Raw genomic sequence first — 16,170 nt, 5'->3', positions numbered from 1 at the left:
CAAGACTCCTGTATCATCCAGGTTTGAGCCTTTTTAGTAATTTGTGTAGTTGAGGCATGACGTTCTTGTCAATTTAGACTACCTTTCCCTAATTAGTGTGCTAGCTCAAAGCAAGAATACTCAATCTTACATGTACTCTTAATATTATTTGCTTTCTTCCATAAGCTCCAGTGCTTGAACTGATAAAAAAATATATATTTAAAAAATAACTTTAAAAATTATTAAAAAGTGAAACTGCCACATCTGTTTGGGATATTACACCAACAAAGGAGTTACTGCAAACAAGCACCACTATTTACCCCCTCAGATATCAATGCACGTGCGGTAGAACAGTAGAATAGGTACACAAGTTTTCACAAGCTGCTCCACTCTTTTAGTCAACAAAAACAATAAGGCTCTGGGGGAGAGCAGTCTCTACTACAGCCATATTCGCATTCAATTCAATGCTTTTCCATGGCCATAGTGATAAATAGACTTGCTACAACCATAAATACTTCAAGACAAGCAATCAAACACATTTTCTTCAGGAAATATACTTTTATAGTTTAACTCAGGCTACTATAATCATTTGGTCTCTACATTAACTTTTTCTCTGCTCTAAATCTGAACATCAACCAATCTTCTTCATGATGGATGTAGTGTGTGTTTGGCCTATTTCCCAATAGATCATATGACATCATTATTAAGTGCAGCAGTTAGTTAACCTGTAATCAAATTGGATTTGTTGAAATTAGATTTATGGTAGATAAATCTCCTTCTCCGAATGTACGCGTGTTGTGCATGGTACTTTTCCCCTACTTTGGTCTTTGGTGTCTGTTAAAGTTTTAAGGTTTTCAATTAAATTGGTCTTTGGTCTGTATCAATTGTTATATCTCAAATGTAAGTGAATGTATTAAAATGGCCCCTTTTAATAATATCTCTCTCTCTCTCCCTCCAACACATCTCATTTATAGTGATTCTCAGCTGTTCTGGTTACTGCAATGAATGGTAACACTATCCATCAGGCTACGACCACAGCTTTGGTTGCAGTGCCTCGTGGCTGGAGGGAGTTCTGCGAGTTGCATGCCATTGCCACGGCCCGAGAACTAGCCAACCACTACCGGAACTTTGCCAGGGAGTGGCCAGTGCACGATGTCGTCCCCCCGGACAGCTTCTCCAAGCAGTTCAGTGAGCTGTTCCAGCAGCACTTCCACAGTGAGGTGGCCAAAGAACTCCCTGCATCGACCCCTCCCCCCATGATGGGCCGGCTCCGCATCACCACCTCCTCCGAGGCGCTGGACTACAGGGAGGCAGGCCGGTCTGGCGTTCTGGCCCCAAAGACGGAGCCCGTGCTGGTGAGCCGGGAGCAGGGGAACCCCATCCGGTGCTCGGCAGCCAACCCGGTGCTACGAGCTCGAGCTCCCATCCTGAGCCGCAGCCAGGAGGAGGTGACTGTGTCGGAGAGGCGGCCTGCGTCTGAACGGTACATCCCCACCTCGACTTCCTTCACTGCTGCTGAAGTTACACACTTCTCCGTCAGCCAGATCAGGAAAAGCGTGTGCCGTCTCTTTAAGAAGCCCCCGCCACCTCTTCAGGACCTGCAGCCCAGCAGGCTGGTGGACAGGGGAATGGGTGGGGCGCTGGAGGAAGTGACGGCCTTATCGTCGTCAGCGCTGACTGGGAACCCCTCCCACGAGACCACGCCCTCGGCCTCCCCCACGTCGACCCACTTCCTAGAACGGCTGAATAGCAGGTTTGTCCGTAGGCAGAGTGGGAAGCGCAGGCCGCAGGCTGCAAGCAGCTGCAAGGAGGGCCAGCTGAAGTACCTGGTGGTTGACGACACTATCTCGGACACACAGCATCGCTGGCAGCGCTGCCGCCTGCTTGTGAGGAAGATCAGAGAGGGCCTGGCAGGAGAGAGGTTCCAGCTGGAGCTCTACGACCCCCCCAAGGTAAACTAAAGCCACCTGATTCCAGCTGCTGGACTGGGCTCTCCCCTACCACTAAATTCATCTGATTCTTTCTGTTGGGCTTTTATCTTATCAAATTGGGCTTCACCTACTGTAGGTAATTGCTGCTTTAGGAGTGCTGATCATTTAACAGTGACGCTTCTGACCAGGGTTTGGTTGTCCCGGGTAGGTCCCCTACCCATGTCCTGTACCAATTTCAAAGGACTTCTATTATTCCTATCTGACGATTGTTTTGTTTGGTGACGATTGTTTTGTTTGGTGACGATTGTCTTGTTTTGTGAGAGGTGCGTGAGAAATGAACATAGTTTAGGCTGCTCCACCTACACTGGCTGTCAAATGCAAATGATCTAAAGCTTGACATGAAAGTTTCAGTTCAGCTGACCTCCCACACCTTCCTGTCTCTGCTGCAGTTTACTTCGCTGGGCAGTAACCATGTTGGGCTGTTGTTTTGAGTGTTAACATTAGTAACTTCACAAGGTCTGTAGAGAAGCCTGATATATGTAGCCTATATCAAGCCTCTGTACTGTCAGAAATATAATCTGCATGCTACGGAGCAGATGTGTTACTGCGTCTGTTTCGAGGTGTACTCGTCTGAACGGAAGGAGAGAACCATAGCTGGCCGGGCCAACGCATAACCCCAGAGAGGGCAGTGAGTGGGCAGGCTGCTGGATTCACACACCCAGTTTGACGTAGCCTGGGGGTGGTAGTCAGCCACACATAGCAGGCTGCCCATGTCAGATTGTCAGAGCTGGAAAACCAAGCAACCTTTTTAGAGAACATTAAAACCAGACATTTGTAAACCAGTCGTGGATGTAGACCCGAGAGTTTTTGGTTAAGCACAAGGCTTTGAAAAGGCTGTACTAATAATGTATATAGAAGGCAGCTCTGCCAGCATCTGGTGTTTTATCACAACCAAGTTCACATTTGTTGCTAAAGACTGTTTGAGAGATGTAATGCTGCAGCTCCATTAAGTCTTACACTCAGAAGTGTGTGTGTTTGTGTGTGTGTGTTTGTGTGTGTGTGTATAAAGGCCTTGCACTATTTCTGTGGAATCTTGGCATTGCTCAAAGCCAGAGAATATCTGTAGACCGTAGCACACAGACATTAACATTCCCTCATACTGTAGAGGCCCTATGAACTGTAAAATATATATATATATATATGAACGTTAAAGGATCACTTTACAACAACAAAACACGTTTAGTATTTTGTTCATTAGTCAACTGTTGATATGGTCCCAAAAATTTGGCCATGTCAGCAGGGATGTTTTCAAGTTATTAAATGATATAAAACGCATCATCACACCACTCACCATGCGTTCTTACCTGGTCATTCATATGTTTTTCTCTCTTGTGCTCTCTCTCTCTCTCTCTCTCTCTCTCTCTCTCTCTCTCTCTCTCTCATAGATAATAAACAGAATTTCTGATTTGTTATTTAACTTAATAGTAAACATATCACTCACAAAGTTTCAAAAGAATATAGAAATTTCAAATGTTATATTAATGTTATGTACAGTGTTGTAACAATGTGCAAATAGTTGAAGTACAAAACAGAAAATGGACAGATGCATATATACTGAACAAAAATATAAAACCTGTGAAGTGTTGGTCCCATGTATCATGAGCTGTAATAAATGGTCCCAGAAATGTTTAATACGCACAAAAAGCATATTTCTCTAAACTGTTGTGCACACATTTGTTTACTTCCCTGTTAGTGAGCATTTAGAAATTGTTGCATGTTGCGTTTTTATATATTATTTTGTTCAGTATAGTTTATATTTACAATGTTTGTGCTTCACTGGGTTGCCCTTTTCAGTGTAATCTGAGGGAAATATTCCTCTTTTAATATGGTCATACATTTGGCAGGAGGTTAGGAAGTGCAGCTCAGTTTCCACCTCATTTTGTGGGCACATAGCCAGTCTTCTCTTGAGAGCCAGGTCTGCCTATGGTGGCTTTGCTCACTGAGTCTGTACATTGTCAAAAGCTTTCCTTCATTTTGAATCAGGGAAGGACATTCTACCAGCACTTACACAAATGACTGAGAAATTGATGATACAATGATTGTGTGGGCTGTTTTGTTAGACTTCAGTGCGGCTTTTGACATTATCGATCATAGTCTGCTGCATCTGTGTTATGGCTTTACACCCCCTGCTATATTGTGGATGAAGAGTTACCTGTCTAACAGAACACAGAGGGTGTTCTTTAATAGAAGCCTCTCCAACATAAACCAGGTAGAATCAGCAATCCCCCAGGGTAGCTGTCTAGTCCTCTTGCTTTTTTCAATCTTTACTAATGACATGCCACTGGCTTTGAGTAAATGACTCTACACTATACATGTCAAAACTTAGCGAAGAGCGGCAGTTAGTTTCAGAGTGGGTGGCAAGGAATCATTTAGACCTAAATATTTAAAAAAACGAAGAGCATTGTTTTTGGGACAAATAATTTACTAAACCCTAAACCTCAACTAAATCTTGTAATAAATAATGTTGAAATTGAGCAAGTTGAGGTGACTAAACTGCTTGGACTAACCCTGGACTGTAAACTGTCATGTTCAAAACATATTGATACAACAGTTACTAAGATGGGGAGAAGTATGTCTATAATAAAGCGCTACTCTACCTTCTTAACAACACTATCAACAAGGCAGATCCTACAGGCACTAGTTCTGTCACACCTAGACTACTGTTCAGTCGTGTGGTTAGGTGCTGCAAGAAGGGACTTTGGAAAATTACAATTGGCTCAGAACAGGGCAGCAGGGGGGACCCTCGAATGTACACAGAGTTAATTAACATTAATAATATGTTAATCTCCTGGCTCAAAGTGGAGAGATTGAGTTAATCACTACTTGTATTTATGAGAGGTATTGACATGTTGTAGGCACCGACCTGTCTGTTTGAACTACTGGCACACAGCTCAGACACCCACGCATACCCCACAATAAGTGTCTTAACAGTCCCCAAGTCTGTTGTAAGACCCCAAGTCCAGAACAGACTATGGGAGGCACACAGTACTACATAGAGCCATGACTACATGGAACTCTATTCCACTGATGCAAGCAGTAGAATCAGATTTTTTTTAAACGCTATAAATACACTTTATGGAATAGCGGAGACTGAAGCAATTCAAACAAACACACACACACACACACACACACACACACACACACACACACACACACACACACACACACACACACACACACACACACACACACACACACACACACACACACACACACACACACACACACACACACACACACACAGATTTGGTATTGTAGATATGTGGTAGTGGTGGAGTAGGGGCCTGAGGGCACACAGTGTGTTGTGAAATCTCAATGTTTTGTAATGTTTTTAAAATTGTATAACTGCCTTAATTTTGCTGGACCCTAGGAAGAGGCAGCAACTAATGGGGATCCATAATGAATACAAACACAGTGGTCAGGCATTCTCCCACTGTGTACTCTCTGTTTAGGGCCAAATGGCATTTGTTTGCTCTGTTTTTTGGTTAGTTCTTTCCCAATATGTCAAGTAATTCTCTTTTGTTTTCTGATTTGGTTCCGTCTAATTGTGTTGATGTCCTGGGGCTCTGTGGGGTCTTATTGTGTTTGTGAACAGAGCCCCAGCACCAGCTTCATCTCTCTATAGGTGATGCCTTTTGTTATGGAAGGTTTGGGAATCGCTTCCTTTTAGGTGGCTGTACAATTTAACGGCTGTTTTCTGGATTTTGATCATTAGCGGGTATCGTCCTAATTCTGCTCTACACGCATTAATATATATTTTTTTGTACGTTGTACACAAAGGATATTTTTTGTAGATTTCTACATAGTCTTTCAATTTGTTGTTTGTCCCATTTTGTGAATTATTGGTTGGTTAACGGACCCCAGAGCTCACAACTGTAGAGGGCAATGGGTTCTGCAAGGCCGGTGCCAGAAGGAATGAGATGGACGGGCATTTGATTTCTGTAGGCGGGCACATATTTTTCACTGGACCTCCTGTGTGCGCACGCTTGCTCATTCACACATTTTGTTTAATGGGTGTTCGTAATGAAGTCCTTGTGAGTTTCAAGTTTAGGGAAACTTACAATTTTTCCTACCATTTCTACCGATCTGGGTGCCAGTTATGATTATTTTTAAATGTTGATTTTCGTGGAACGGTTTCATTTCAATAATAACACTTTCCTGTGGTTAGTCATAAGAATTAAAATGATAGAATGTAAGTTCAAATTCAACTAATGCAATAGCACCAGCCTTTTCCATATGGACACATTGATACACCATGTCGGCTAAAGACATTTGCGCATGGAAGTCAGGGCAGTGCAGCAGTAGGCCTGTAACTTCCATTGTCAACTAGGCCTAAAGTCGACATAAAAACTGTAGAAAATATCCTGATGAAAATCCTGGATCTTTCAATCGCATTAATCTCTACTCTGCATGTCTGCCTGCCTTTCTATCTGTCTTGACTTGACCTATCGTTAGTGAAGTGCATCATTGTATCAACTCAGCAGGTTGGCATCTCAGGCGTGTCAAGTAATTATCTTTTTGTTTTCTTATGATTTGGTTCCGTCTAATTGTGTTGCTGTCCCACTCCCTCAACGTTATCATGGCAGAAAAACGACACACATACTCATTGCTCACATGGAGCACTCCAAACAAAAGACACTGGGAAAAAATGGATAACTCCTTAATGATTGTTGTGAGAAACAAGTTTTGATTTAATTCATAATTGTAGCAGGTTGTGAACTCTGCAAAGAACGTTTCCACTATGAGAACGATAAAAGGATGGGGATTAACAACACGTCTACTAGGCCTACCGATTACGTAGGTAATGAGGAATTGATCAAATAATCAATCAAAGGGCAAACAATACACAAACAATTTAATGTACAAGAATTGGCGGGAGACAGTGGGGCACATCCTGGAGAGCTGAGGGCATGCATCCTGGAGAGCTGAGGGCATGCATCCCGGAGAGCTGAGGGCATGCATCCCGGAGAGCTGAGGGCATGCATCCCGGAGAGCTGAGGGCATGCATCCCGGAGAGCTGAGGGCATGCATCCCGGAGAGCTGAGGGCATGCATCCCGGAGAGCTGAGGGCATGCATCCCGGAGAGCTGAGGGCATGCATCCCGGAGAGCTGAGGGCATGCATCCCGGAGAGCTGAGGGCATGCATCCCGGAGAGCTGAGGGCATGCATCCCGGAGAGCTGAGGGCATGCATCCCGGAGAGCTGAGGGCATGCATCCCGGATCCATCCCGGAGAGCTGAGGGCATGCATCCCGGAGAGCTGAGGGCATGCATCCCGGAGAGCTGAGGGCATGCATCCCGGAGAGCTGAGGGCATGCATCCCGGAGAGCTGAGGGCATGCATCCCGGAGAGCTGAGGGCATGCATCCCGGAGAGCTGAGGGCATGCATCCCGGAGAGCTGAGGGCATGCATCCCGGAGAGCTGAGGGCATGCATCCCGGAGAGCTGAGGGCATGCATCCCGGAGAGCTGAGGGCATGCATCCCGGAGAGCTGAGGGCATGCATCCCGGAGAGCTGAGGGCATGCATCCCGGAGAGCTGAGGGCATGCATCCCGGAGAGCTGAGGGCATGCATCCCGGAGAGCTGAGGGCATGCATCCCGGAGAGCTGAGGGCATGCATCCCGGAGAGCTGAGGGCATGCATCCCGGAGAGCTGAGGGCATGCATCCCGGAGAGCTGAGGGCATGCATCCCGGAGAGCTGAGGGCATGCATCCCGGAGAGCTGAGGGCATATCTTCGTCACACTTCTCTTTCCTTGTCTCAACATTTTAAAATTAGACTCAAGACACATAATCTTCACACATTTTGATATGCTTTTCATTGACACAACCGCAACTCATTCAGCTAGGCCTATTGCCACGTGTGCTGCCCAAATGGCCTACTTCCTAAATAGGTTGTAGGCCTATGCACTAGTCCAGCTCTCTGGGAAAGTATTTGTATTATTTTATTTAGACAGGAGTAATTAAATAATATTGGCAAAACTTCTATTTACTTTAGGGGAAGCCAGCATCCAAACAGTGCACTGTGCAACCTCCAACTTTCCTTTCTAATTCGCAACTGGCTGAAACCAGAGATCTGTATATAATGACAAGATGCTCATGTCTCTGCCCTAATAATGTGAGTCATTGTCCCAAAGGCTGAAATGCAGGCGACAAGCTTAGGTCTGCCTATTATGCCCATAAAATCGCATTGTCTTATTTTGGACAGATTTTGGCGAGAGTGAGGTCTCTTGCTTCGCCTCTTCTGCTGAAACTAGCAAGTGAAACCGCACTGCTCTGTCTTACTGTATCTAGCCCATGTATCTGATGCTGTTTGTCCAGAAAGAGTATGACATGCCATCCGATACATGGTCTACACAAGGGAGACAGATGGGTGCTGTTTCTCTCGCTCTTTTTCAAATAAATTATCAATATTTCAATATTTTATTTGGATATTAGCCAAATACTAAATGGGATGTCGAATTGTATGTTTTGTTTTGATGACGTAGAAGGCCATTGTTCTCTTTCAGGTCGTTCACTGCTTTGTGGAAGTAACCTGTGGCGCTGATGTTTAGGCCAAGGTTTAGTTTTTTGTGTGCTCTAGGGAAACGGTGTCTAGATTGATTTTGTGGTCTTGGCAACTGGACCTTTTTTTGGAACACCATTATTGTTGTCTTACTGAGGGTCACTGTCAGGGCTCAGGTCTGACAGAATCTGTACAGAAGAGCTTGGTGCTGCTGTAGGCCCTCCTTGGTTGGTATTTTATTAGGATCTCCATTAGCTGTTGCAAAAAACAGCAGCTACTCTTCCTGAGGTCCACACAAAACATGAAACATGACATAATACAGAACATTAATAGACAAGAACTGCTCAAGGACAGAAATACCTGAAAAAAAGGCACATAGCCGACATATCAAAACAGAAGCACCAGATAGACATTTGACTTCGGATTCTTGTAGGGTGTGGCCGGGTGCTGCTGACTGTTCTAGTGCCCGCGGCAATTCAATAATGTTTATGTTGAAGAGGGTGGGCCTCAAGCTTCATCCCTATCTCACCCCACGGCCCTGAGGAAATAAATCTGTTTTTTTGCCAGTTTCTGTACACAGATTTTAGAATGTTTTCCCCTGAACACTGCTTCGCAACCATTTATATAGCAGACCCTCATGCATGAGAAGACTTGGCTTTGTTTTTGTTTGTCAATTAGAGTGTGCAGGGTGAATATGTGGTCTGTCAAATGGTAATTTGGTAAAAAGCTAAATTTGACATTTGCTCAGGACATTGTTTTTACTGAGGAAGTGTAGGATTCTGCTGTCAATGATAATGCAGAGGATTTTCCCAAGGTTGCTGTTGACGCACGTCCCACAGTGGTTTTTGAGGTCAAAATTGTCTATTTTGGTAGATTGGCGGGGGGGTCGTCCGTCCGTCCGTCCGTCCTTGGTTCCAAATATTGGGGAAGATGCCAGAGCAGTTAAAGAGTTGTTAAGAATGGGCAATTGGAATTTGTGCTCTCTCTTTTCAAATTTCATTTAGGCTACTATCAACACTATCATCGACACTATCAACGCCTTTTTGTGATTGAGGGGGTGTGTTTTGTCCTGTAGTTCATTCAATGTAATTGGAGAGTCCAGTTGGTTCTGGTAGTCTTTAATTGCTGATTCTAAGATTTGTTTTTGCTGTTTATTCTTCGTTGTAGAGCCAAAAAGATTGCAGAAGTGGTTTATTCATACAGCTCCATTTCGGATAGATGACTTGTTTAGTGTGTTATAATTTTCCCAGAAGTGGTTCTATTCTATGGATTCTTCAATTACACTGAGCTAGTTTCTGATGTGCTGTTCCTTATTTTTCCTTATTGTATTTCAGTACTGTTTTAGTGTTTCACCATAGTGAAGGCATCGACTCAGGTTTTCTTGGTCTCTGTGTTCTTGGTTGATGAGATTTCTCAATTTCTTTCTTAGGTTTTTGCATTCATCAAACCATTTGTCATTGTACATTTTTTTTAGGTTGTCTGCTTGACATTTTTTGATTTGATAGGGAAGCTGAACGATCATATTTAGGCTTTCTACTGCCAGATTTTCATTATTGCAGTGAAACGTTTTTACCAGGTCTAAAAGGGATTGAATTTGTTGTTGCCCAATAGTTTGGTGGGTTTCTACGAGGCTTGGGCGGTAAACCGTATACCTGGGTATTATGAAAAAGCCATGGGATGGTTTTTCAATAATGTCAATACCGTTAACTTTTTCTTTTTAGTTGATGTAAGAAGGGCTATAATTATAATTTTTTAAATCAAATTTATTTATTAGTCCCTAGTTGCATGTTTGTTTACTAGCACACAACGACAAGACCGGAGCCTTATGAGTCACTATGATCTAATTACAGTATGGAATTCACAACTAAATGTTTGCCAGCTAAATATCTTACAACTATTAAGTTCTGTCTAAAATGTGCTAAATGCTCTGCAGTTGCTTTTTTGTTTTGCTAATTTAGTAGCTATTTGGCTATCTAGCTATTGTAAGTGGTTAGCTTTTTCCAAAATTAAGCATTTGCTTGGTAACAGCAGAGAATCCCCTCCTGAATCAAGAGCCTTGCAGGCTAATATTTGTTTTGTGCATGCAGCAAACTGGCCGTACTGTTTTCGAGTTACTTGTATAGTTTGGGGGGGGGGTTGGTATAAGAAGGTCATTCCAAGGCTCATTTTGCTAATCGATTTTGAATTTTAAGACTCATTGAAGTATCAAAAATTATAATATTTGATCAATTCATTTTTGGTCTTACTGCTATTAGCTCATTTTTTTCATGTATTTAATCCCATATTTTTGGCATTCAGTCTCCATATACAGTACATTTGGAAAGTATTCAGACCCCTTGACTTTTTCCACATTTTCCACATTTTGTTACGTTACAACCTTATTCTAAAATTTCTAACATTTTCCTCATCGATCTACATACAATACCCCATAATTGACAAAGCAAAAACTGATTTTTAGAGAATTTGCAAAACAATAAATTGAAATATCACATTTGCGTAAGTATTCAGACTCTTTATTCAGCACTTTGTTGAAGCACCTTTTAGCAGTGATTACATCCTCGAATCTTGGGTATGACTCTACAAGCTTGGCACACCTGTATTTGGTGAGTTTCTCCCGTTTCTTCTCTGCAGATCCTCTTAAGCTCTGTCAGGTTGGATGGGTAGCGTCGCTGCACATCTATTTTCTGGTTTCTCCAGAGATGTTCAAGTCTGAGCTCTGGCTGGGCCACTCTAGGACATTCAGAGACTTGTCCCGAAGCCACTCCTGTGTTGTCTTGGCTGTGTGCTTAGGGTCGTTGTCCTGTTGGAATGTGAACCTTCACCCCAGTCTGAGGTCTTGAGTGCTCTGGAGCAGGATTTCATCAAGGACATCTCTGTACTTTGTGCCGTTAATTTTTCCCTTTATCCTGACTAGTCTCGCAGTCCCTGCCGCTGAAAAACATCCCCACAGCATGATGCTGCCGTCACCGTGCCTCACCGTAGGGATGGTGCCAGGTTTCCTCCAGACATGACGCTTGGCATTCAGGCCAAAGAGTTCAATCTTGGTTTCATCAGACCAGAGAATCTTGTTTCTCATGGTCTGAGAGTCTTTCGGTGCCTTTTGGCAAACTCCAAGTGGGCTGTCATGTGCAGCACCATATTTAATAGATGTACTACAGCACCATATTTAATAGATGTACTACAGCACCATATTTAATAGATGTACTACAGCACCATATTTAATAGATGTTCTACAGCACCATATTTAATAGATGTTCTACAGCACCATATTTAATAATATTCTACAGCATCATATTTAACAGATGTACTACAGCACCATATTTAATAATATTCTACAGCATCATATTTAACAGATGTACTACAGCACCATATTTAATAGATGTACTACAGCACCATATTTAATAGATGTTCTACAGCACCATATTTAATAATGTTCTACAGCACCATATTTAATAATGTTCTACAGCACCATATTTAGTAGATGTGCTACAGCACCATATTTAGTAGATGTTCTACAGCACCATATTTAATAATGTGCTACAGCACCATATTTAGTAGATGTGCTACAGCACCATATTTAGTAGATGTGCTACAGCACCATATTTAGTAGATGTGCTACAGCACCATATTTAGTAGATGTGCTACAGCAACATATTTAATAGATGTGCTACAGCACAATACTTAATAGATGTTCTACAGCACAATACATTTCTCTCCATGTATTGGTCTGAATTCATGTTTTGGAAAAGATATGAAAGATTAACTAAAGGCTATAGTTGGATTTTGCTGAGGTCACTGTGGTTGTGTGTGTGTGATGCCCATGCACTGCCTGCGCATAGCATAGCAGCAACCCTGTAAATATAGTAACATTTAATTGAGGGCTATGTGTATCTGAACTACAATGGCGACGCCAGTCGGGTCATTTTGCAGAAAGAGGAAGCTGGGTGTTAGCTGATTAATTTCTTTGCATGAGAAGCTCCATAGCAGGGGAGTCCTAACTTTTTTTTAAAGATGGTGTTTGTGTAGCCGATAAACTGGGCAGATAATCTGCTGTCAGATTTCACAGAAGTACATTATTCTTATTTTTTTAATGTAGGGTTAGCCTAGTTGAAGAGACATACTGTTTGGCTCTTACTAAAAGTAGAAACCCGAAGCAGCCTTTTTAAAGAACAGAGCAGAATATGGCTCATTTTAACACACGGCTCTGGTGGTGTTATTTTTAAGAGATAGACCCTTTTGTTTTAGGAGACAGCTGAGGTTCTGCCTAGGTTGCCAATGGATTAGAACACAAGGCTCTCATCCAGGACTAGATGTTTCCTGTTACCTTGCCCACGCTTTGTAATGCATTCTTGAGTAAACGGGCCCTCGTTTTTTGTTGCCCAGCCTCAAAGTATGTTGTTTGATGTGTTATGGTGCCAGTGTTTGTGACTTTACAACTTAATCTTCACCACATGGTTTCTGTGTGTGTGTGTGTGTGTGTGTGTGTGTGTGTGTGTGTGTGTGTGTGTGTGTGTGTGTGTGTGTGCATGACTGTTCCCTGATGGTAATGTTCCTGTTTGGATCTATGCACGTGTTTGTGCGTGTATATCGCATCAAGAGATGAGTAACCAAAAGTGAGAAATAGTTGATTTCACTTTAATTGCTTGTCTTGATTTATATATATTTGTTAGGTAATCTGACCAAATTCACATAGAAATGTGAGTTATAGATCTGTCCTTCTCATTGAAAGCGTGTCTAAGAAGTGGTGTGTGTTCTATGTGCTCTATTTCTATGCTCCCCTGTCTGGTACATTCGGTTTTGTACACCAGCTTCAAACAGCTGAAAATACAATATTTTTGGTTTTGGAAAATATATTTTACAGTGGTTTAGATGGTACAATCAATCTCAGTGGTTTAGATGGTACAATTATTCTCTACACTATATTTGCTTGTTTGTCACACAAAAATACATTTGAATTTTAGCTTCAAGGAAATGGCGAAGTGATTTCTGCATTGCATCTTTAAATATATTTCCCAGGAAACACTGGGGATGTTTTTTCGGTATGCTTTATCCAGATCAAAAGGATCTCTTCCCCATTTTGTTTTAAAAAATCATCTTAAGGGCAATATTGCCTAATTTTGCTCCACAGTTATTGCAGCGATAAAGATAAATTCAGGTTTAGCTTTAGTTTACGTATTGTTTGTATTTAAATCTATTACCTCTTGTTAACCCATGACAGAATGGAATTAAAATGGAATGGAAAATACGTTTTACTCTGCCAAACATCATCGCCCATCTGTGTGTTGACACAGAGTATGTTTCAAACTTACCAAGCAACATGCAGCGTTCATTTCAGTCACCCTGTGCACCACAAGTAAGCATCTGAACATGTGGCCTGAACCAGCAAAACCAGTAACTCAATTAGCACTCTCCAGTTCCAGGAAACATGATGAGTGATGAAAGAACTTGCTTTAGTACTCCCTTGTTCTTTTTAATCAACCTTAAAGCTACTCAACGTTGTACTGTCTTCGCTTTGGTTGGGCTATTGCTTTGCAACCAGTGTACCTGTTGTTTAGGCCTAGTCACTACACTGTCATGGAACTAGGAATGTGTAGGACCTCAAAAAAAAAGAAAAGTTGCCTGAAATTGTGGGATTCGTTCCACTATTAGGCTCCCTATTTACATTTTTATTTTATTTTTAATTCTGCTTATAATAGGTAATTACATAGAAATAGTATTGGGCTGTTCCTAGGCCTTATTTTCCTTATGCTTTTATAAGATAAGCTATTCTCATCATAAAGGCCTAGACTATTTAGTGAAAGATTATCATCCGTGAAGAGAACTCATCTTTTTACTGGAACATAGAAATCAGAACACCTGCCTCTAACGCAACGCAGATGAATGGAAACCAATTTCTGGAGGCAAACTGACCTCTGTTTGGTATAGTTTTCACACTACATAATTATCCACCTCAGATTACTAGACATTAGTTTCAGTTTTCGTCACCCTAGTCTCAATATCAAGCTGTGTTTCTGCTACCAGGTTGTTACTCGTAAACACCAAGCAATGTCAAACCTTGAAATGGTGGAATTATGTAAACTATACTAATGTAAACTTAAATGTAGCTGCTATTTCCCAATGCCAGAAACTCATATAATAGTAACTAAATCAGCTCTAAGGTCGGAAACAATCTCACAACCTCCCATGGCCAGCGGCATAAGGTGAGGAAAAGAAAAATCCATACTCACCCCTTCATATACTCATTAAAAAATGGAGTTGTGGGTTAGTAGTATAGAGCTAGCTGGCAATTGCATTTTTATTAATCATGGTGGCCAAGCTTTGTGTGATAGCAGGCTGTAGAAACACTATACATATGTGAGTATGCCTCTATGGCCACTCAAATGAAACACTTCGCAAGACATGGGATACATTTGTGAAAAGAAGGCGGGTGAATTGTGCATCTACTCATCAATCTGTGAAGGCACATTTCATACTTGAGAGCTTTCATGGTATCAGCAATGGAAGGAGGGCTTCAGTAAAATGTTGCTTTTCAAAGTGGATGCTGCCAATACCAACAACGTGGCTTATGAAGTACACTGTCAGCCAATTGTTACTGACAGGTGTATAAAACGGAGCACACAGCCATGCAATCTCCATAGACAAACATTGGGAGTAGAATGGCCTTGCTGAAGAGCTCAGCAACTTTCAACGTGGCACAGTCATAGGATGCCACCTTTGCAAAAAATCTGTTTGTCAAATTTCTGCTGCCCCGGTCAACTGTAAGTGCTGTTATTGTGAAGTGGAAAGGTCTCGGAGCAACAACGGGAGCTGTGAAGTGGTAGGCCACACAAGCTCACACAACGGGACCGCTGACTCCTCGGTGGCAACACTCACTACCGAGTTCCAAACTACCTCTGGAAGCAACGTCAGCACAAGAACTGTTAGTCAGGAGCTTCATGAAATGGGTTTCCATAGCCTAGCAGCCCCACACAAGCCTAAGATCATCATGTGCAATGCCAAGTGCCGGCTAGAGTGGTGTAAAGCTCGCCGCCATTGAACTCTGGAGCAGTGGAAATGCGTTCTCTGGAGTGATGACTCACGCTTTGACATCTGGCAGTCCGCCGGACAAATCTGGGTTCGGCAGATGCCAGAAGAACGCTACCTACCCGAATGCATAGTGCCCACTGTAAAGTTTGGTGGAGGAGGAATAATGGTCTGGGGCTGTTTTCCATGGTTCGGGCTAGGCCCCTTTGTTCCAGTGAAGGGGAAACGTTACAGCATACAATTACATTCTAGACTATTGTGTGCTTCCAACTTTGTGGAAACAGTTAGGAGAAGGCCCATTCCTGTGTCAGCATGAGGATTCCCCCGTGCACGAAGCAAAGTCCATACAGAAATGGTTTGTTGAGATCTGTGTGGAAGAACTTGACTGGCCTGCACAGATCCCTGACCTCAACCCCATCAAGCACCTTTGGAATGAATTGGAATGCCGACTGAGAGCCTGGCCTTATTGCCCAACATCAGTGCCCGACCTCACTAATGCTTTTGTGGCTGAATGGAAGCCACAGCAATGTTCCAACATCTAGTGGAAAGCCTTCCCAGAAGAGGCTGTTGTAGTTCATCCCCCCTTTGCTGCTATATGTTAATGCCCATGATTTTGGAATGAGATGTTCGACGAGCAGTTGTCTGCAGACAGGCAGGCATATGAGTGTATTATCTCC

The 16,170-nt window shown here is 42.7% G+C and overlaps 1 protein-coding gene across 3 annotated transcripts in view; it reads left to right on the top strand.

The window, feature by feature from the left end:
• Positions 1-16,170, top strand: part of LOC124034630 (SH2B adapter protein 3-like) — a 71,587-nt gene that overhangs the window by 14,437 nt on the left and 40,980 nt on the right. For all 3 annotated transcript variants that reach the window (XM_046348055.1, XM_046348056.1, XM_046348054.1), the window contains exon 2: positions 954-1,931. In XM_046348055.1, coding sequence (XP_046204011.1) covers positions 981-1,931 — 951 coding nt within the window. In that variant the 5' untranslated portion in view covers positions 954-980. The remainder of the gene's footprint in view (positions 1-953; positions 1,932-16,170) is intronic.

This window comes from Oncorhynchus gorbuscha, linkage group LG04 (genome assembly GCF_021184085.1).
Source record: "Oncorhynchus gorbuscha isolate QuinsamMale2020 ecotype Even-year linkage group LG04, OgorEven_v1.0, whole genome shotgun sequence".
Taxonomy (NCBI): Eukaryota; Metazoa; Chordata; class Actinopteri; order Salmoniformes; family Salmonidae; genus Oncorhynchus; species Oncorhynchus gorbuscha.
This window is presented reverse-complemented; position numbering and strand designations above follow the sequence as displayed.